The sequence below is a fragment of the Patella vulgata genome, chromosome 9 (genome assembly GCF_932274485.2).
Source record: "Patella vulgata chromosome 9, xgPatVulg1.2, whole genome shotgun sequence".
NCBI classification, from domain to species: Eukaryota; Metazoa; Mollusca; class Gastropoda; family Patellidae; genus Patella; species Patella vulgata.
The window spans coordinates 32,634,972-32,657,245 of NC_065887.2; the positions used below are offsets into that span (position 1 = coordinate 32,634,972).

General features: G+C 35.5%; 1 protein-coding gene across 1 annotated transcript; it reads left to right on the top strand.

Moving 5' to 3' along the window:
• The first annotated feature begins 8,113 nt into the window (after positions 1-8,113).
• Positions 8,114-22,169, top strand: LOC126807707 (atrial natriuretic peptide receptor 1). The gene is made up of 13 exons (XM_056103287.1): positions 8,114-8,146; positions 10,530-10,637; positions 11,062-11,133; positions 11,871-12,033; positions 13,358-13,507; positions 13,806-13,974; positions 15,761-15,913; positions 18,717-18,840; positions 19,462-19,530; positions 20,875-21,046; positions 21,432-21,530; positions 21,654-21,745; positions 22,051-22,169. Exons 1-13 carry the CDS (start codon positions 8,114-8,116, stop codon positions 22,087-22,089), a joined length of 1,443 nt encoding a protein of 480 aa, XP_055959262.1. The 3' UTR covers positions 22,090-22,169.
• Positions 22,170-22,274: the final 105 nt, after the last annotated feature.

The window sequence follows — 22,274 nt, forward strand, 5'->3', positions numbered from 1 at the left end:
GCACTAATTCAAGAGCTAAAACTAATAACTGCATTTGCGCAGTATCACTATTTTGGCATCAAATTGGTTATTCAAATATCTACCTTGTTTGATCTATAGTAGAAACAAAACCCATCATTTTAAATTGTTAACATGGCCATGAAATCTACCAATAATTCTCAGCGATGCCATATTATATTTGATTATTAGTTTTTGAAAACTTGTATAAGCGGTACCATGACTTAATTGTAGAATAGAATAATCATATCTGGCACGTTTATGTCACCTCTCATTGTCTGCACATCTGCAGCAAAAGCTATTGCTCATTTAAGTAAATCCAAGATCGACACTAAAGTCCCTCTCTTCGTTTGTCTCATCTTCTTTTCAGTGATAATTCTTTTGGTGCGGCCTCCCGAATTACGACGTTTTATGCTAATAGCATGGAAGCTTGGTTACACAAACGGTGATTATATATTTATTGCTGGTGCGGGATCAAGTGGTGTTCAAGAAAGTTGGTTAAAAGCAGACGATGGTTACAACGAGGTAAGATTTGAATTCATTTTCGATTACCGTACTAACAAGAGGATTTATCTCGTGGGAAAACAGTCTCAATGTCAGCCATATTATTTACACAAACAATTCGTGGATTCACTCGGCAACCCAGCGTCAGACTCCTAATTATTTCTGTCCTGAATAAAAACACCATTTCGCCTTCCTTTTCACTCTTTTGGCATACTCATTTTTTGTTTATCTTTTGGACTAGAATTGATGAATCGATTTTCTCGTAAATTTTCGTGAAAATGAACGATTTTGTTGGGATAGGATAAAAAGGTAAACGATGGCCATTGGGGAAATTAACTGAAAAACATCATTAAATTTCATTATTTGCGTAGTATAATATTATGTAAATAGTTTTATTGTTTAAAATCAGTAAATATTCTATTATGATTTCTAAATGAATTACTTTTTTTTTGTTTCTATATTGCCTGTCTGTAAATATTATTTTTGATTGCTATATAAATTACTAATTTTTGTTTGTATATTGTTTTATGGAAGAATCAATTTTTTTCCTTTAGAGAGGGTTTATTGATAGAGATAATCAAAATCACTAAACCATATAATCTGTTTCTATAAACTGTTATCGAGTAGGGATGTAATCGAAAAGGGAGGGTGCCAGACATATATCCTCAAATAGTTTGTATTTTATACATTGACTGTCAAGTATGTACTCTCTTTACACAAGATTATAATATTTGTTATGATTTCAAATAGTTAAATATATTTATAAATGTGTGTTTGTAATAACATTGTTATTAGATAAGAGATTCTATTTGTTATCATTTTAGATGCATTAGTTACATATGTTTGGAAATGTTTGTTTGTAATAACATTTTATCAGATCATTGTTATCATTTCAGATAGTGAAAGATATTTATAAATGTGTTTTTGTGATAACAGTGCTATTAGATATATCATCAACTTACCCTAGTTTTAAAGAGGAGCTTAAAAACAGATCATTATCAGATTATGGGTACGATTTTAAAAACGAAGAGGTTGGTAACTGATATACAATTTTTTTATTCAACTTTTGGACATTCAGACTAATTTGAATTAGTCAGATAAATAATGAAAATGTGAAACCTGATGTTGTAGACATATTAAGCATGCCCGTCTAAGCTTGTATCCGCCAAACTTCATTATTTCTGTATGATTGTTGAAACTTTGAACAGAGCATCTGATAGAAGCAAACTGAAACGTTCCTTATTTTGCTCGACAGTTAGTTTAAGAACCAATCGGCAGTTGCCATAACCAAGGTTGATTAGAAACTTTTCTTGTTGGTGTCATTTCTAATGCTGGGTCTCATGACTGTGTTTGCGCTAACATTGTTATTTTTGAGGATTTCTCTGGTGTATTTTTAGCCCTCAGTATTGTTAACTGGTTATCATGATGCTATCATGATTTATGCTCAAGTTCTGAATGAAACACTTGCTCGAGGCGAAGACCCTAAGGATGGTAAACAAATATCAGCGCGCATGTGGAATAGAACATATCAAGGTAAGCTATCGATTGGGTGTCTGTGGTCTTTTCCGTAATGTGAATGCAGAGAAACGTTCTTACTATAAGCGAATCCCGTCCCCATGTGCGCGGTAGTCACGAATGCACAGTAATAACAAAATGGTTTCACAGCTCGACTACTCGATAAATACCCACGGTCCGTATCACGGGCACTACAGAAAGTAGACATAGACATGTGTAGTTTTAAACTGAATTTAACAAGCCTAAAACAGCGAAGCTTCCTTTCATCATCAAGAATTGACTTATCTGAAGGGAAAGTGGAGAAAAATTCCATATAAGCACCTTAAGTATCTGAATTTGTTGGTGATTATTGACAAAGTTATTGCCTTTGCATAGAATATTTTATGTGTATGCTAGAAAGTAGGGATTTAAATGGTAATTGACAAAACGTTTTCCGGTCGTGGTTTTGCTCCAGAACAGACAAATGTAATGATTATGTACTGGTTCTAATGCTATATCCTTTTTTAAAGGCATTGCTGGCAACTTTACGCTAGCTCCTACCGGTTTTAGAAATGGAAACCTTGGCCTTCAACAAGTGAATAATGACGGTGTATTCAGGGTTAGTATCATATCACTTATACATATAAACCTAGAGTCCCATAGCAATGATCAGAGATCTTCTTATCGGTATTGTTTTAAAAAACAAAATCAGTTTAGATTTCAAATCAATCAAGTGAAAGTCAATTCATTTTGTCTACCAAGTTCCTGCCGTTCGAAATTTTAGGTGTTTGGATTAATAAGTTGTGAGATAATTCCATAGGAAATACTTTTGGGAAATAAGTCGACTCTTGTAAAAGGTAAACACCATGCGATCGTAAATCATCCACCTGTACTCCTCGCCGGCTTACTCAAACAAAATATCTACAAACGCCAACAACTTTCCATACAGGGGCGGATCCAGGAATTTTTGCAGGGGGGGGGGATGTCATGTTCCTGAGACAATGTATCCTCCCCCCTCCCGCATGGTCTCTATCATCATTTTGGCGTATATACATACACATTGAGCTTTTTAAACAGAGAAATTCAACACCTCGTTTGACGTCAATTTTTATTATGAATTAATACAATGACATTGTGATTCAATTTCATGGATGCAAAGCATTAATTGTGATATCACATAATGTCTATATCATTTTCTCTTGCTTTGAGTGCCCATCCTGCCCCAAATCTGACGATAAAGGATAAACCACACGGCCGAGAAACTTTTCTTTTAAAAAGTGTTGATTTACCAAAAAAAATATGTAGCTGAGCAGGGGGGGGGGGGGGTCGACCCCCCCCCCTCTGGATCCGCTCCTGCTATAGGTCCTACACAATGTATATGTTACTGATTGCAAAATGGTGGCCTGGGATTTTGATCTTCTAACTGAATATTAAATTACGTAAAACATCTAAACTTTAACACAATAGCAGGAAAGTTGTATTCTTTCAATGAATTATCCGTCGGTCCGTGAAGAAACGAGAATAGCATTCATTTTGTCGAATTTCGCCCAAAGTATTGGAAAAAGTGACCGACAAGGAAAGATATGTGTAGAATTTGCATATCTATAACATATCTTTTTTTGTCGGTCACTTTTGACAGCCTCCCCCCCCCCCCCCCCGTCGTCTTCGGTGATTAGTAGGTTCCACGAATGCAATGTCTTTGGGTGACCTCGCATTCGGATAACTAAAAGCAAATTATGCATTTTTCTAACCTGTAGGTTGTGGCGACGTATAATCACGCTGGAGATAAGTATGTAAGCAATCCAGACGAAGAAATTCTGTGGAAGAACGGTCAAGGCCCACCGGTCAACGTACCTAAATGTGGTTTTAGAAATGACAAGTGCATTCCGGGTATTGTACATATTTTAGATTTGGATCTTATATGAATGCATTTCTATGTCTGTTAAAGCCACAACATGTTTATGTCTGTTAATGAAACAACATGTCAGAATTAAAGTGATACGTTTATAAGTGTCTTTGAACTACTCCCAGAAAATTAAATAAAAAATTACGTTGAAAAAAGAAATAAATGTGCCAAAACACGTGTTTATTTCTTTTTTCAACGTAAATATTTATATATACATTATTAATATCTGAAGACGCCCATAGAAGGCAGACAGCTAGCTTATATGATTTAATGTATGTCAGAATGAAGTTAAGTGGAGAATTTTTTATCTGGACGGATTTTTTTATTTATTTATGCATTTATCTACCGTAAAGAAAGAAGTACTTGTACTTTATTTACTTTAATATATATATATATATATATATATATATATATTGGTACAACCATAAAGCTGTACTTCTTTGTTGCGCGGTAAACGATAAAACGATACGTCCAGTTAGAAAATCAACCACTTTACTTGATTCTGATATACATCAAATCATATAAGCTAGCTGTCTGATCTTTCTCGTGTGTCATTAGATGTTATAATGTATATAAATAAATAAACATTAGCCATACATAATCGGTAACCATGACAATAAAATCAGGTAAAATAAAACGAAAGGTTTTAAAGTATACAATACATATGACCTTAATTTACATGGAAAGTAGAGACACTCAATCTTACTACAAAAGATGCTGGATTCACCGAAAACATTTATGCGGCCAGCACAGGACAAAAATGTAAAGGGGTCACTAACTGGCACTCTGTCTGCTTGAATGACGTAGTGGGCGCTTGATTTTGCTGTAAGAACGAATTTGTGATTAATGTTGGGAAAAGAAGTTGACAGAAGATATTCCAAGACTTTACGAACAACAAATTATACAAGCCTAATAAAAGCCCACCTTCAAGTCACGCTAAGAATGCTTGAAATAGAATTTAAAAGCTTTTGATAGTTTTCTTCCAATTAAAATGGTTTTAGGGGGATTTGGAGGAAACTTCTTACTGATAAATTAGTTTTAAATATATTTTAGTGCAAATATATTATCAAATCACACAATTTGTACGCTGGAAGGCATCTTTAAAACAACATTTTGGTCCAAAAATAATTCAAATCGACCAATTATATCTGAAGTTAATAGCCATTTCTGTAATAATTCTTCTGCTAATCAATAACATCTGTCTCGTAAATTTCCAAGATGGCTGTTATGACGTTATGCTCTGTTCCTGATTCATAGTGTACGATTCTACCGTGGTGTGCTTAAGTTTGGTCAACTCCATGATTGTAGGCCGCAAAGACCCAAGTATAGGGCCTAGTACTCAGAAATGAGAGAAAGACAGAGATCTTAAAGATGTCAAGGCAGATAAAATTATAAATAAAGTAGGGCAGCTTGTAGAACAAATTTAAATTTAAAAAAAAACCTACTAAATTTAATTTAGAAAACCGGATTTTGTCCAATTTAATGGCATTAAATTATGACGCAGGCTCTTCCAAAAACAAAACGAAATATTGGTTTTGTTTAAGGGCCAATCCCGATAATATTTTGGAGACTAAAACTGCCGAATTTTGTGTTAAAATTTTGAGACAGGGTAAATACACCAATCCTCTATATTTTGGCGCTTAAATTTCATACGTACTTGGACTTTTATTTTTGAGACTATGTTCAAATCGGGATAGTCCCTTTAAGCTTACAATCATTATGTAATTCAATCTGAATATAACATAAGTTGTTATAGCTATGGCTAAATCGTTCGTATTTTTTAATGTTTTGTCATGCAACAACATATCAGGGGCGGATCCAGGAGTTGTTGGAGGAGGGGGTTAAGGACATTTGAAAATTGACAATGCATAATGCCGTCATCGTCTCCAAATTACGTAGGCATACATACACACTGAGCTATTTAAAGGGAGGAATCCAACACCCCGTTTGGCCTAAATTTTTATTATGAATTAATAGGATCACATTGTGATACAATTTCATTGATGTGATGCAAGGCATTGATATTGTGATATCACACATGTCTATATTATTATCTCACGCTTTGAATGCCCATCCCATCCCACCATCTGATGATAAAGGATAAAGCACACGACCGTAACACCGTGTTGTTTTACAATATTTTCTATGTAGCTGAGCAGGGGGGGGGGGGTCCCAAAACCCCTCTCTGGCTCCGCCCCTGAAAACATTTAAAGAACATTAATGCTCCGAATATGTTATTTTTATAAAGCCCACATTTTCATTTGGACGTATATTGTCGTCGCCCCTCTCTGTCCGTCCACACTTGTTTGTGGACACTCTACAGGTCACAATTTTTATCCGATTCCAACGAAACTTTAAATATAGGTTTACCACCCTAAGATCTCGGTTCCTTTCGATATTGGCATGTATCGGACCGTAACTTCATGGATTATGGCCCCTGACTGTACGAAAAATCGCGTTTTTAGCTTGTGGACCCTATAGAGGTCACAATTTTTATCCGATTTTGTTGAAACTTGAAATGTAAGTTTATAACCTAAGGATCTCGGCTCCTTTCGATATCGTAACTTCCTGAATTATGGCCCTTGAATGTACCAAAAATCACGTTTTTAGCTTGCCGTCTATGTAGAAGTCACAATTTTTATCCGATTTAAAAAAAAAGACATGTGAATATATCACCATTACACACTAAGATCTTGGTTCCTTTTGATAATCGCGTATATCCGAACGTAACTTCCTGGATTATGGCTCCTGATTGTTCGAAAAATCGCATTTTTAGCTTGCGGATTCTCTAGAGGTCACAATTGTTTTCCCGATTTTTAAAACCGTTTGAATATTTCACCATTCCACCATAATGAAGGATGAATTCGAATTTCGGGAAAATCGAAATGAAACTGGCCGACAAAATGACCCCTCTTTGTACGCAAATTGTGTAAAAGTATGCAATACGAAGGTTGTGGACCCTCTAGAGGTCACATTTTTTTTATCCCAGCCTGATGAAACTTAAAACATATCTTTATATCCCAAAGATCTCAGTCCCTGTTGATATTTGCACATTTCAGACCATAACTTTCTGGATTATTGCCCCTGATTGTACAAAAAATCCCGTTTGTTTCTAACTTGTTCTCTATCCATCTCTTGTACAATGTGGGCGTATCCTTCCTGGCAGCCGCTGTTTTTTTTTAAATGTCATAAACGTTTCCTGGTTCATAGTACTCCGTTATCGTTTGTAGTCGATTTTGTTCATTAATTATTTTCCAGTTCAATTGTTAACTTTGTTTCATGCTGTGTTTTATCTGGTGCTGTTTGTGTTTCATGTTGTATCTGCTATGATGTGAGTTATTAAGGTACGCCTATAATGTATCGACTTTTATTCTAAATGTAATGTTTGTTTTTTTTTTCAGTCGAATTTGGTTTTTTTAATTCTCAATTCTCATTTTGAGAGATATTTACTTTTTTTTGTATTTCTTCTCTGAATTATATGTACTTCATGTTTGGTTTTTACGTTAGAATATTTTGAAACCAGCAATGCGCCCGAAGGCAACATATTCCTTTTCCTAATTTAAATTTAACAAATGATCTTTAGAAATTACGTTAGCCGATTCAAACAAAATCTTGGATTATATTACGCTTTGATCTCGATATACAGGGATAAATAATAAACGAGTTATCATTCAGTCCTGGGTGACTAAAAGACATGACGGCGTGAAATCAGTCGACAGTATATTAGGAGATTAGATGGCTATGACCCCCGAAAGTCATTATTTGCCCTTTAGTCTGGAATGTTACGGCTTTAAAGATCCGGGTATTTTATTTTAATTCTTTTATAAATATATTATTAGGTGCGTCTAAGAATGTTATATACGGCGTTGGTATTTCGTTTGGTGTTTTACTTTTGGCTGCTTTGGTTATTCTTCCTCTTCTTCACAGGTTTGTATAGACTAATTTCTATTGTTAATACTACCTTCGTTTTCATTTCTCACTTCACTTCGAATCGTCTTAAAAGACATCAACCGTAGCAAAAATATCTATTTTAGAATTTTATTTGAAATATCTTTAACATAGTCTGGCACATCGGTTAACATTAAAATCGACGCCCCTCAATAAAAGGGCTGACAATCGAGACATAAAGTAATTTGACTGGCATTTTTAACATTTTCATTATTTATTGGTTTTTATTTAAACATAATGAATCTGTGTTTATGTTTCTAGACGATGGAAGAAACAGATGGAATTAGATCAATGGTGGTGGAAAATAAATAAGAAAGATTTAACATTTAATGACACAGCGTTCAGATCTACCCTTTCCCTACTGTCACACGTGAATACATTACATTTTTTTATATTTATGCCTTTCTTGAAACGTCAATTTCGCAGGTCAAAGCGAATTATTAATTGTCAGAGTATCATTAGTTTAAACAATATTTTATTCAATAAACTGAATTGGATTGAACAACAGGCAAAGGCCTATATAAGTTCTCTCCAAACATATAAAATAGTTAAATCTTATGTTTACAATAACCAATGGTGGACATATGTATAGGCAGTGAGTTACAAACATATTATAAGTTTCTAATTAAATCTATAAAACCCCTTTGCTATCTTTTATAAATTTTTACAATATTTCAAATATCATTAATGTTACATGGGGATATTTAGTAGTATAAACATTTTTTAATCATCAAGATATTAATAGAAAATGTTTTGTTTGTGTTTTTGATAGTTATTATTTTTTTTATTAAAAGCAAGAAACTTGCTCTGGATTCTTTAAAAGTGTCAATGTAACCCAGTAGTCCAATTGTATGGGGACACGTAAAGATATTAAAGATTTACTGCCAGTTTGACTGAACATATATATTTACTGCTATAGTACTACATACATATCTTAGCTGTCTGAAGTCTGAACCCAATGTACGAGATGTGGTATCGGGTGTTCTAGAAAGAGTAAGCCTACCCAGACAGTGGGGGAAGGGGCTAGTTTTCGTAATCTGGCTCTAGGGATTGTATGTGTCCGGCACCACACTTTTCAATTAAGTATACCTTATTAGACACGCAGGTCCTCTTTAAAATCATGGTCACATTGTCAATTAGCAGATACATTATTCCAGCTATATGTAAAGAACTTTAGTTTACTTTTTATACAGATTAATATCTTAGTCTTTTATATTTCATTTATATTATAAACTATAACCTATATATTTCATATATTTAAGGCGAGTTTATTGAAAACGAATAATGGAACTGATACCTGGGCCGTGGCATTTTGTAAGGTATAATTCTTTTAATATCATTTCAAATGATTATCTTAGGTCTGACAATGTGACTTTATTTTAAGTTTGCTAAGATGTTCTTTTACTGGAACATATAAAGTCAGATTCATATTATCAATTTACACGTTTTTTCTACGTATGATATAGATAATTAATTAATAATGGTCTTTTGAGAAAGCTCTCCTGTTCTCTATTTTCTGTCATTTCTGTTAACGCTCCTACATCCGATGTTGTTTCCGACAGGAGTAGGGTACGTTGTAACTGAAATAATTAATTGTAAATTAGTTTAATATTTGTTTGTCACTGCTAAGAAGAACATCTTCAACGTTACATAATACGAAAGATACAACATGATGTTTCCGCCTACTTATGCCGAACCGTCATGCAACATTTTGCTTTGCTTGGTCACCAGTAATGAATACCGGCCATTTGTATTTCGAGTCAATACACACTACACAGTAGTCGTAAAGAACCATAAAAAGGTTTCTGAAAGCGTTTTACACGGAATTTTAAGGGCATTGTCCCTTTCGGAGTCTTTGCTTACTGGTAGAAAATAGATTTTGATTTGACTATACAGTTCATTTTGGCACAATTTGGCACAAATTACCATCAACATTTTTGAGATCGGTTGTTGATTTTCGTTAATTTTGTGAGTCAAAGTTAACAGTAAAAAAAAAAAAAAAATACAACAGCTTTAAAATATATCTGAGATATATTCTTTAACGTTTTTTAATTTCTTCAGGGTAACCCAGTTCGGGTTCGAACCGTGAAATTGATAAACAGTAACGTATTGGGGACTGGAAAACTTATTCAAGAATTTAAAAAAGTAAGATCTTATGTATTCCCAGTCATATGAGTCTTGAATTATTATATTATTATAGGATAATTCCCCTTAACGGCTATCATACACAATATTCGGACACATGTATAAAGAGAGAGGGAGACGTCCACTTGACACAAACTAGGTAATGTCGGGACTAACACATGGTTCAATTTTATTTCAATAATCCGCTTACGGGTAGTGATCTTTAGCAGTGGGAGGAAACCAGAAGACACGGAGAAAACCAACGAATTTGGACACTTCTCTACTCCTTGTTACGTAGAAGCGAGGAATCGAAACCACACCACTCAGTGACAAACTTTGTGGTCTAAAGCGGACGCGTGTTAAACCATTCGACCACCCAATCCCCCTCCAAACTACCAACCAGAACTGGCTGCAAATTATATCGAAGGCACTTTAAGATTAAATTTCGTTCTCACGAAATCGGTAATTTCCAAGATAAGGATTATGTCAAAATATATTGTATGTTCCGGTAGATTACCTATTAAAGTCTATCAATTGTCTTGATTCTGCATTGCAGGTGCGAGATATAAATTGTACCACATTAAACCGCGTTATTGGGGCTTGTTTAGAGACTGTACCTGAAGCTTTATTAGTTACGGAGCATTGTGCTAAAGGCAGTTTACAGGTAACATAAAACATGTCACTATATAAACCTTAGTCTGATAAAGGTATGGTAACCTAAATATACCAGACAGGCTCAGATGTGATTCTGGTAGTGGTATAGACATGATGGTTGAGAGGACAACTGAGACCAATTAGCATTGTAAATGTTCCAAACAGACCTCCCAACTGCTAGACCCAAAACTGTAGCCAGTTTAGCTTTTGCAAAAGTCCATTAATTCTATCTAACATTTATTTTTTTAGCTTAGTCATGTGATAAACAATCCAACATTGAGATCGCAGTTCGCCAATACCCCAGAATAAAGAATTGACGGTGTACGCTTCCTTTTGGTTTGGGAAGTTCACACAGACTAGGTTTCTCAATATTCTCCTGTATTAGAAAATATCAGTGATATGTAGATTAAAAATATAGTATTGTTTCGTTTTAGGATCTTTTAGGAAATCCAAATTTTTCACTAGATGCCCAATTTAAATTTTCTTTAGCAATAGATGTTGCAGAGGTGAGTAGAAGCCATCTAAATGTATTTGCTAATTCAATTACCTATCAAAATCCAGAGTTACCATTAATTTCTAGCTATTGCCCCTGTCATTGATGTATTCTTTTTAAACTCCAGTAACATTTATTTGACAACTTATCTTTTCATTGCCAATTTTCCATTGTTTATTTGGATACGTACATAAGGTCATTATTATATTTATGGGTTAGTCTACGTGTGCAATTTAATGTTCGACCTAGTAATCCAACTGAAAAGAAATTGTTTTACTGCTCTGCCAATGTGTTTAGACCCCTTTCCTTGTAGGCCACGCAAGCCATATCAGTAAATTTCTGAATGAACTGAACTCTGGACATATCATAATTTGAATCTTTATCAGATATAATTTTGTAGGAAAACAACTGATTAAATCGGTGTGAAAACATTTATGCTGCTAGTCATGTGCAAATATCTGGGGCTCAGTATTGGCTATAAATTCCCAAATTATTGCCGAAGCGCCCACTTGATGTAAGTAAATACGGAGTATCAAGTTTCCCGAATGGAGGTATTATGTCCAATGAAACTGCACAATAATCAATATTCCTTTCGAAAATTTCACACTGATAAAGAGTTTTCGATGTCAGCCATTTTGTAAAATAATCAGGCTCCCTGTGCACAACCAGGGAATTTTATTAAGCCAATACCCTAGATTCTTCCGGTTGTTTATCAGTTTTTTGTTATTTGGTCGTTGTCTTTTTCATTAGGGAATGTGTTTTTTAACACAAAGTTCAATAGGTTACCATGGTAATTTATCAAGCTCGGTATGTTTGATTGATAACCGTTTCTCAGTGAAAATAACAGATTATGGTTTACCAAGTTTATTTTGCAATGAAAAGAAAGATTACGACTCGCAAGAATACAAAACAGGTGGGTGTTATTAATATTATTAGTGTCAAGTAGCAATCATTAAAACGTAGTGATCTATTCTATCAGTTCTTATATTAAACTAATAATCCACATATCATGGTATTGAATTACATACATTAAGCTATCCATTACCATGTTTTATCAGTATATCACATATTCAAAGATAACCACACTATTCGTAGAAATACGCCCACCCAGCAGCGAAGTAGCCATGGACAGCAGCTCACCAGAAACCATGTTCCTGAAGCAAGGACTGCGAGTTTCACAACATCTGGCCGTTGCTTGTTTACTTCACAATTCCCGAACTTATAGCTATGTTATCTACAGACACGTGAGCAGTAGCGTCCAATTAGAGGTTGTGACATCGCGACCTCCACGGAAACCTTGACATTGAATGAACCTTGAACTTTGCAACTCGATTATCAAAGGTAGACATTTTAGCTTGAAAGCGCGAGACTTGGTATTCGCGACGATCGAGGAATCTGATAGGCTCACAAGTTGGGCTTGTACCCAATCGAAATTAGTGCCGCAATATGCAGGGTATTACGTGAAGGCCTTGATAAGATGTACGTAGTTAAAGCGAGATCAAGCCTTCTATTGAAGATGACCAGAAACAAAAACTTTATATTGACCAGAAACTTTTCTAGAAACATAATACACATGTATAAACATTGTATCCGATCCCAATGCGTCACACCAACCAGTAGGGTCAATCCCTTCGCAGAACTAATGCTTCACACCTAATTTGAAAACGAAATCTGTTAAAAACTGGAGATAGATAGAAGGTCACAGACCGCTTAATATCGTTGGGGATCGTCCTCTCGTGACACAAATGCTTCATACCAGATTTGAGAAAAAAATATAAAAACTATAGTCTCTCTCACGTTCGACACAGGGTTTTCGGAAAAGGGGGCATATCTATGAAACGGAATATCGCAGAACGTTGAATATAGATAGGGTTCGTCCTCTCGTGACCCCAATAATTCACGGCAAATTTAAAAACAATCGGTTAAAAACTATAGCTTGTCTCCAGTTCAAAAGGTTTTTGGAAAATGTCCGGAAACGCTGAATGTAATGGCCCGAATGCTTCACATCAAATTTGAAAAAGAAATCCGTTAAAAACTGTAGCCTATAAAGCATTCACAAGCCAATGGTTGACGGAAGGGCGGACGTGAGATGTGGACGTATAAAAATCTAAATAACATCTGAAAACGATATGTTTGGATACGTTTGTAATTCACTTCAAACACATCTTAATTTCAGTCACAATCATATGACTATAGTTAATAGATATCTTTATGTATCTCGAATGTCTTTAATTCAGAGTGTTTATGGAAAGCTCCGGAGGTTCTGCGGTCTGTAACCACGAAAGGTTCTAAAGAGGCTGATGTTTATAGCTACGGTATCATACTGTATGAAATATTATCAAGGGAACAACCCTTTTTTGAAGAGACAGGTGAACTGGGGACATCAGGTAAGTTTGTGTTCTATTTATTAACCCAAAACCAAAGGAGGTGCACCTTAAAAGTCTTCGAAAAATGAAATCCCGTAAATAACACAGGACTATTTGTAAGTTAATTTGGTGGAATTACATCACATCGGCTTCTTATTCAAACATTGGGAATGACAGTAATTAAGTTATGCAATTCAATATAACACCCATATTTCAAATGAATTGTAGACTTAAATGTATCACTGTTTCACTAAGTGAAACTTCCAATAAAGAATTTCAACTGATTTAGTTCATTTGATTTGTTTAAATGTTTTTACAGTTGTTTTAGAGAAATTAAAAGCTGGTGGCAGCCCACTATTCCGACCAAAATTAGACTTGCCTTTAAAAATGAAAGAATTGGCCAAACTGATATCGGAATGTTGGCAAGAACATCCATCAAGTCGGCCAGACTTTCCTCGTATTAAACAAGTATTAAGATTACAAGCAAGGTAAGATTCGTACTCTTTGTAGAACACCAGCAGTTAGCAAGTTTAATAATGCTACATTAATTAGCTATATATGTATTAATGTGTGCAGTGCATGGAACAGCACATGCTTAACCTTTTCACTACCATTCATTTTTGAGAGGTGTGGTGGAGGGTTGGGGCATGAAATGAAATGAAATGAAATGGAGTTTAACGTCCTACAGTTCTGCTCCTAACCTGGGCTAATGAAGACGGGCATACGCCATACAGTGTGCTATGAGGGAAATTTTGCCCGGACAGCGGCACTACGGCCTACTCTTATATCGAATTCCAACTGCCAAGGGATCTTTTACGTGCACGCTAATGTGTACACGGGACCTCGGTTTTTCGTCCCATCCGAACGACTAAACAGCTTTCCTTGTCAGCCCCTCCGTCCTGCATCACTGACAAGGGAGAACCACGCCGGAAATTTGATTGGTCTAAATCAGATCCTGTATGTAAGTTCGTTATCTTTTTGAAAACCATTACATTATGTATGTACAACGTTTGGCTATTTCTATAAACGTGCCGATGTAAATAATAGCATTTGTCGAAAATAACAATTTATACAATGTGTTATTATTATACTGTTTGACACTGTCGATCCCAGCATTCTCATATTTGCTTCTGTAATACTATAGGGCCTATATACTGTAGAGGTTATTTAAGTTCTCTAAAAGATGCTCTGGTTAATGTATTGAAGTCGTTAGCTAGTACTAGTGATAACGAGATCTAGGCTAACAAGGATATGTCTGGTAGATTAATATCGGGCAATGACATCAGAGTCTGGTAATCCAAATATGGCAACCCCATGCGTTAGAAACGTGGACACCCGTCCTCCTGGGTGCCCATGTAAGTACGCTGTGTTGAAATTCGGGGTAGCTTCTGTACAGCTGACCAATCAGATAAAGGAAGTACCTGGTCAATTTCCCGGAGGTCAGTCCATGACTCGTGCACGTATCCTCTTTATAAACGCGAGCGCGATTAAGTTCCTTGTGAAGACATCAGAGAAAGTCATTAGAGAAACGTTCTAACGGCCGAGATAAAGATATATACACAATGTTTAAAGTGGAGGAGTCCTAGAGTAAAGAATACTAGACGATCACAAGGCTATTTAAACGTAGCAGAGAAGAGAGTATCCGCCACACGTTGGATGTGGGGAGTTTTTGGGTAGCGTGCCTTCCCAGTTCTAACCAGCGACTCATATCACTACATATTTGATTTGAGTGCCGAAATGCATAGTGCTACACTTTTATATCTACATGGACTGTCGAAGTGGCCCATTATATATACAGAATAATAATAATAATAATAATAATAATAATAATAATAAAAAATAAGTGTTAAACATGCAAGTTATGTTTTTATTTTTATTTTTACCAAGATAAAATGGACAAGGGAGTAATTCCGTTGAGGGGAACATTTGGAAATGAATTTCAGAATCTTTTTATAAAAGTCCTCTTATGACAGATTGAGAATTCAGAGCAAATCCTTTTCAGGCAATTCACCAAAAAATATTTCTGTTTCACATGTTTTAAATGTGAAAAACCGCAATCTGAAAAAAAATATGCAACTGTTCTTCTTTATGACCAAATGAACAATAATCATACTTCATAACCATGTCATTGTGTTCTCATCAAGTTATCGGTCACAATTCAGCCGCGCTTTTAAAATTTCTATAGGAACGTAAGCGAAATGATGACGTCACATTTTGTGCACTAATTCCTTTTGACATACTCCGTTTTGAGGATTTGAAATGTTTTCTTTTCAGCCGTTTTGGAGAATCTGTTAACTTGTTGGATAATTTATTGAGAAGAATGGAACTGTATGCTAATAACTTAGAGAAAATGGTAGAAGATAAAACTCAGGAACTGGTAGAAGAGAAGAAAAGATCAGAACAGCTTCTTTATGAAATATTACCAAAGTAAGTGATACACGTCATCCCCCAAGAATACTATAATTCAGCCCGCCTTTATGTCCAGACTATCATGTCCAAATACTAATTGATCCCCCTATACGCCGAGACCATCAAGTCCAAATACTAATTGGCCCAACTTTATGTCCAGACTATCATGTTTAAATACTAAGTGATAACCAGATTATCAAGTTCAAATATTTATTGACCCCTTTTATGTTCGGGCTAGCATGTCCGAATACTAAATTGGAATTTATAGACCAAGTTCACGTTCTGTTGAATTGCGTTAGGTTTTGGCTGAATAGAATGCCCCTATATCGACTTAAAAAATCAATAAAAATTATATTGTCCGGAATTGTTTTAAATTAAAATTTGGGGTATTTGATTAGATTTAGTACAACCTTTAATACAGTTGCAAACCAATGGCTAAATCTATTTGTTAATGCCAGCTCAATTTATTTCAAGGTCGCTGAGATGTAAATAAGGTTATGATTGTTGGCGAGATTGTAGGTTAGGTTTAAGAATTTGGGGGAGAGGTTAAGTCTCCACATACGCACTGACCTAGGGTGATGAAAAATTAGTTCGTGATATTTCCTAGTTTTATTAAAATACATACAATACATTAGGTTTATATACAAAGGTAATTTAACTGTTTTTTGGTGTTTGTGGCGATGATGGTCTTCCTTGGATGGTGCTTCTGGTATTTTTGTTTCGGGGGAGAGCCACATTAGTGTGTTTCCTACTAAGAATTGGATTTAAAAGAAAGGTCTAGGGATTCTTATATCTAGTTGATTTTATTTACTAACGGTTAGGGATAGGATTTGATATATTGTTTGTTTTGGGTGAGGATGGAGACTGGTCTTATTTAATCTAATTGCAATACGCAATTATAAGTTGCTGTGTGAAAACTTTCGGGTGATTTTCTTGGAGATCAGTATAGTGTTTTCTGATGATTTTGGATGCACTTGTTGCTGTTGCGCTAAATGGAACTACAAAAAGGGCTATTGCGCTAGCCGTATGAATATTCAAACCTAGGAGGGCTGTTGTTTACAATTTGTCAATCCAGAATTTTTCTCTTGTTAGCCTAAACGTTTTAATTTCTTCTGTAGTTTCAAAATCGCTCTTAGCCTTTTCTATTGGTGTGACAATGAGATCATGTGCAGAAATGTCATGATTTGGTTGGTTGAAGTGAATTTTGAGACCGGTTTGTCTTTTTGAGTGACTATGTCTGACCGGTGACCGTTAATTCTTTCCCGAAGTGCATTTTGGTTCTCACCTACGTATTGCTTGTCACGTTGTCTGCATGAAATTAGATAGAACTACTGCATGAAAGGTGATCTAATATTGGGAATTTTTTGCCAGATGTTTTGTTATGGAAATGGACGGATATATTTATGATTTTGCATCTTTGACATCTTGGGTGGCCACAAGTTTTGGTTTTGACTGCTGATTGAATATTATTTGTTTCTTTGGCGGCAAGTTCAGCTAGAGTGTTGTTTTTTATACGTCGGAAATATCGTTTGGAGTATCCCCTTTCCCTTAGTTTGCTAAATACCAATGTACACGCTGACTCAAAGTCGGTCTTCTGAGTACATATCCTATGAAAACGGAGAATCTGAGATTGTATGTTTTGGGTGAAAGGAGCTTTTGAACAATAATTGATGTGTGTCGGTTTCTTTGAAAAATACTTTAGTTTCCAGTTGGCCTGTGATTTTGGTGTTGCTACTTTTAAAAACGGTAGTGTCATGGAAATCTATGCTGTTATGACTTACATTTGCGGTTAACTTGATAGATGGATGATGATTGTTCAAAATGTTGAAAAACGTCCAAAATTCGTTTAGCGTGTACGTCCAGACTATGAAAACGTCATCTAGAAAACGCCCATAGAAATCTGGTTTTAATGGGCAGAGCGGCAGAACTTCCCTTTCCCACTCCGCCATGAAGAGATTTGCATAACTCGGGGCAAATCGTTTTCCCATCGCAGTTCCGGAAGACTTGAGGTATACTTGGTCGTTGAAAGCGAAGTCATTCCTCCTCAGACAAATGTCGAGTAATTTGGGGAATTCTTCGTCCGGTCTGGATGCTTGCGGGTTCCTAAGAAATGCTTTCCTAACTGCTTCAACTCCTGTGGTATTATCGATGTTCGTGTACATGCTCTGTACGTCAATGGATATTAAAATGGTGTGCTCAGGTACTCTTAACAGTTTGATTTTACGAATGAATCTTTAGTGTCTTTAAGGTAGGATGGGTGTTGTCATGCTAGGGGCAATAAGAAATGGTCTATGTATTGTGATACGTTGTATGATACGCTACCACAGTCGGATATTATTGGGTGCCCCTTGGGTAATTTATTGGGTATAAACCATTCCGTTTCTGGATTTTTATGTATTTTTGGTAGCGTATAGAGATATCGTAGCATTGGGATTGGCGCTAGCACTGTTTACATCTGTGACCTATGACGAAAAATTGAACTGGCCTTATCAATTAGCACTAACCACAAACCAATCGAGTTTTATAGAATTTGTATTTGGATTATTATATTAACATAATTGTTTTAGCAGTATCAGCCACTTATAGATGCATGAATTGTAAAATTTTTAGGAGCTGGTATTGCTGTATCATCTTTACGATTATGAGAAATTTTCAATCCAATTACAATTGCATCTTTATTTCGTTTCGACCTTTAAAATATAAAATACGGAATATAAAACAAACTGAAAAACTTGACTATGAATGTTTTTTATTTTGCAGTTTATCAGATTTAAATAGATTGAAGATGATTAGTTTATGTTGTTATGACATATATTTGTAGGTCTGTAGCAGAAAATTTAAAGTTAGGGCTCCCAGTGGAACCGGAAGCTTTTGAGAGTGTTACTATATATTTCAGTGATATAGTTGGCTTCACAGATATATCAGCACGTTCTACACCACTTCAGGTAATACACCTACAACGTTCTTCCTGTGAGTATAATATCTGGGGAGCCACGGTGGCTAAGTGAGTAAGACGCTAACGCGCTAATGGTGATGGTCGAGAAAGTTCATCGGGATTTCCGGCGAGATTTTCCCTTGTCAGTGATGCAGGACGGAGGGCCCAACAAGGACAACTGTCAAGCCTTTTGGATAGGACGGATGGCGTGCACGTAAAATATCCCTTGGTAGAATGATGGAATTCCATATAAGAGTAGGCCGTAGCGCCGCTGTTCGGGCAAAATTTCCCTCATAGCACACATGGCGTATGCCATTCTTTATTAGCCCAGTCGGAGCAGAACAGTAGGGCGTTAAACCCCGTTTCATTTCATCTCTGTGAGTATTTATGTGGCTTTATAGAAAATTATGCCGTGTCTATAAACCAGTACGCTTCCACATCCTACAGAAACACAATTTAAAGGGGCTAAACCTCTTTTAATTAATAAACTATAACACATACTTATTAGTTCATTGAGTTGATCAGACGTGTTATTGTGTCATGACACAAGCTCTATACCATTTAGCTTTCCATAACTGGAATTTGATTGATTTATTTTTTTCTATGTCATTGATTGTACTTATTTCTTCAGGTTGTTGATCTCCTGAATGATCTGTATTCGTGTTTTGATGCGATCATAGACACTGTTGATGTTTATAAGGTAGGCATTTAATATATAACTGTAAGTCTACTTCCGATATTCCAGAACAACCACCCACCCACACCCCAATTTATTTCCGATTATGTAATCAAAAGTAAAAAGCCTTTTGCACAAATGATTTTAGATGCTAGTTTTCCTATAACATCACTGATTAATGCCCGAAAAGTATAGACTTGACTGTTTAGATGGCACTGCTATGGCAGCCGTCAAGGGTCACGAGGTGGCAATTGGCGTCCTTTCGACCAACAGGCATGTTGTTGGAGTGTTACTTATTTCGATTTGTACAAATCAACCCAATAATGGTGGGACATTTTAATATAATCTTAAAATTAATGGTTTTGTCAGGGAAACGTTGGAGATTTTTGTAACGTAACATATTGATATATTAATAGAACTTACAAACCGATTTTTGTTATTGTTATGGGTCTGTTAAATAAAAGGAAGCCATAATTTGTTTTGGAATTTTAAAAAAAAACACACTCCCGACACACTTATACCGCAATACGTATTTTGTATCTGTATAGTATGTGCATATTCGAGGTTGGTGCGGGTGTGGAGTCAGTTGAAAGTACGGGGAAGGGACCATGATCATGGTGCCCCGATTTAATTCGAGTAGAGAAACCTGAAAGATTAAATATGTAATAACCTCTACTATTGAGTTACAGCGACTGATAGATCGCGATTAAATTGTCAATGTTGTACAGACTGATATATCTTATCTCAAGCAATATATTCTACCAATAAGTACCTGTTAGGTGATAATATATGGTCAACTTGATCACGGCTTAAATCATATACAGTGTTAATGGTTCCCTTAATGTGCTGGCTTTACCAAAGTAGGTGTTGGGTCATCAAGGGTTTGACAGTACTCACAACTCACCAGACACTAGTTAAAACTCACGTGTGAAATTGCTTAATGGATCGTTTGACTTGTCTTAAAGCCCTCTTCTACCTATCGCAGACACGTGTTTTCTAGGAAACTTGCGAGAAGAACCTGTCGTAGGTGAGAGGCTTGACTAGCGTAGGTTGGAGATAGATTTGCGAATAAGAAATATTACCGCCCCTATTTCTTTATAATTAGATACAGTATGTGCAATAGTGGTGTATCTTACTTCTGATTTCCAGAATTCACTTTAGAACTGGCCGTCGAATGATTTTTCAATAGGTTCTCGTGATATGAAAAGCGCTTTCTAAGAAAATCTGTTAAATTTAAATACAGTGCAGCATTAAAATATCTGATTTTAATCAGAAATAGAATGGCATTTAACGTCGTCCTACTTCCCTGCACCATGCAGGCTTTAATCGGGTTGTGTGTGATGATTTCCTAATTTATTTGTGTTTTAGGTTGAAACTATAGGAGATGCATATATGGTAGTATCAGGATTACCAGATAGAAATGGTGACCACGCACAGCAGATTGCTACGCTGGCATTACTACTTAGACAAGCTATCGATTCATTTATTATAAAACATCTACCAGATGAGAAAGTTCAACTTAGGATCGGAATACATACAGGTAATACAAACATAACCGAAACTACGCCAGTTGACTCAATGACAGACCTTATGATAGTGTTAACCATTCGGCCAATATAATATACAATTGATTACTCGATAAACCAAAGTAGACATTATAACAATAATAAGTAAAAAAACAAACATATGTAAATAAATACAACAATAAAACAAATTGTTTTTAGAAGCTTCTTTCATATATTAATGAAACAAAAAGCGAAGCAAGGTTATAAATCAATTATTACCATTTATAAATAGGTTCTATATGAAAATACCAAAATAGATACACAAGCAATGTTTTTTCATGTATGTCCCATTCACAGGGAACTTATATAATATATAATCTCAACTTTACCTGGACATTCAGTTGTTTTGTTTATTTATAGGACCAACAGTAGCGGGTGTTGTAGGGTTGAAGATGCCCAGATATTGTCTATTTGGTGATACAGTTAATACAGCTTCTAGAATGGAATCGTGTGGAGAAGGTATAAGTGTTCCATCAAATATTATAGAGTTTAATTTTGTTTGATTGTCTCCTATTGTGCTTTTTAAAACTGTTGTACAGAGTAGATTTCAATACCAAATGATTTACTACCATTTTATTCTAGCTATGAAGATTCATATAAGTTCAGAGACCTACATTAGATTAGAGAAATATATCCAGTTTACACTTATTCCACGGGGAGAAATAAACGTTAAGGTAATCACATCCACGTTCAGTACCAGAATTAGATTTAGTGAAGCCTTAAGATATATATAAAGAGAACCCTTGAAAAGAATTTGGCCAAATTCCAGCATTTAGAACAACAACAGCAGCACTGAATGAATTATATTTCCGCTTCCTCGGTATTAGCTTTACAATGTGTTGACCCTTTCTTCCTACTCTCGGCGATTTTTTAGATTCTCGTCCACCAAAACTAATTCTTCACGTATATTCTTATTAATGTCTTGTACTTGTAGTTCTGATGACCTTGTTTGTATAATCCATCAATTTCAACATTTCAGGGAAAGGGAAATATGGCAACGTATTGGTTGGAGGGTTAACAGTACAAGATATCTAGAGAGTTCCTAGAGCATTTTATGCGACATCTTATTTGAAAAGAGACAACCCATTAGGATTCAACCGCTAACTACTATACCATATACCATTATTGTTATCAACGAAAACAACTGCTATGAACAATGTAAACCATAGTACCTCAAGGCTCTGCGCTTGGCTCTTTACTCTT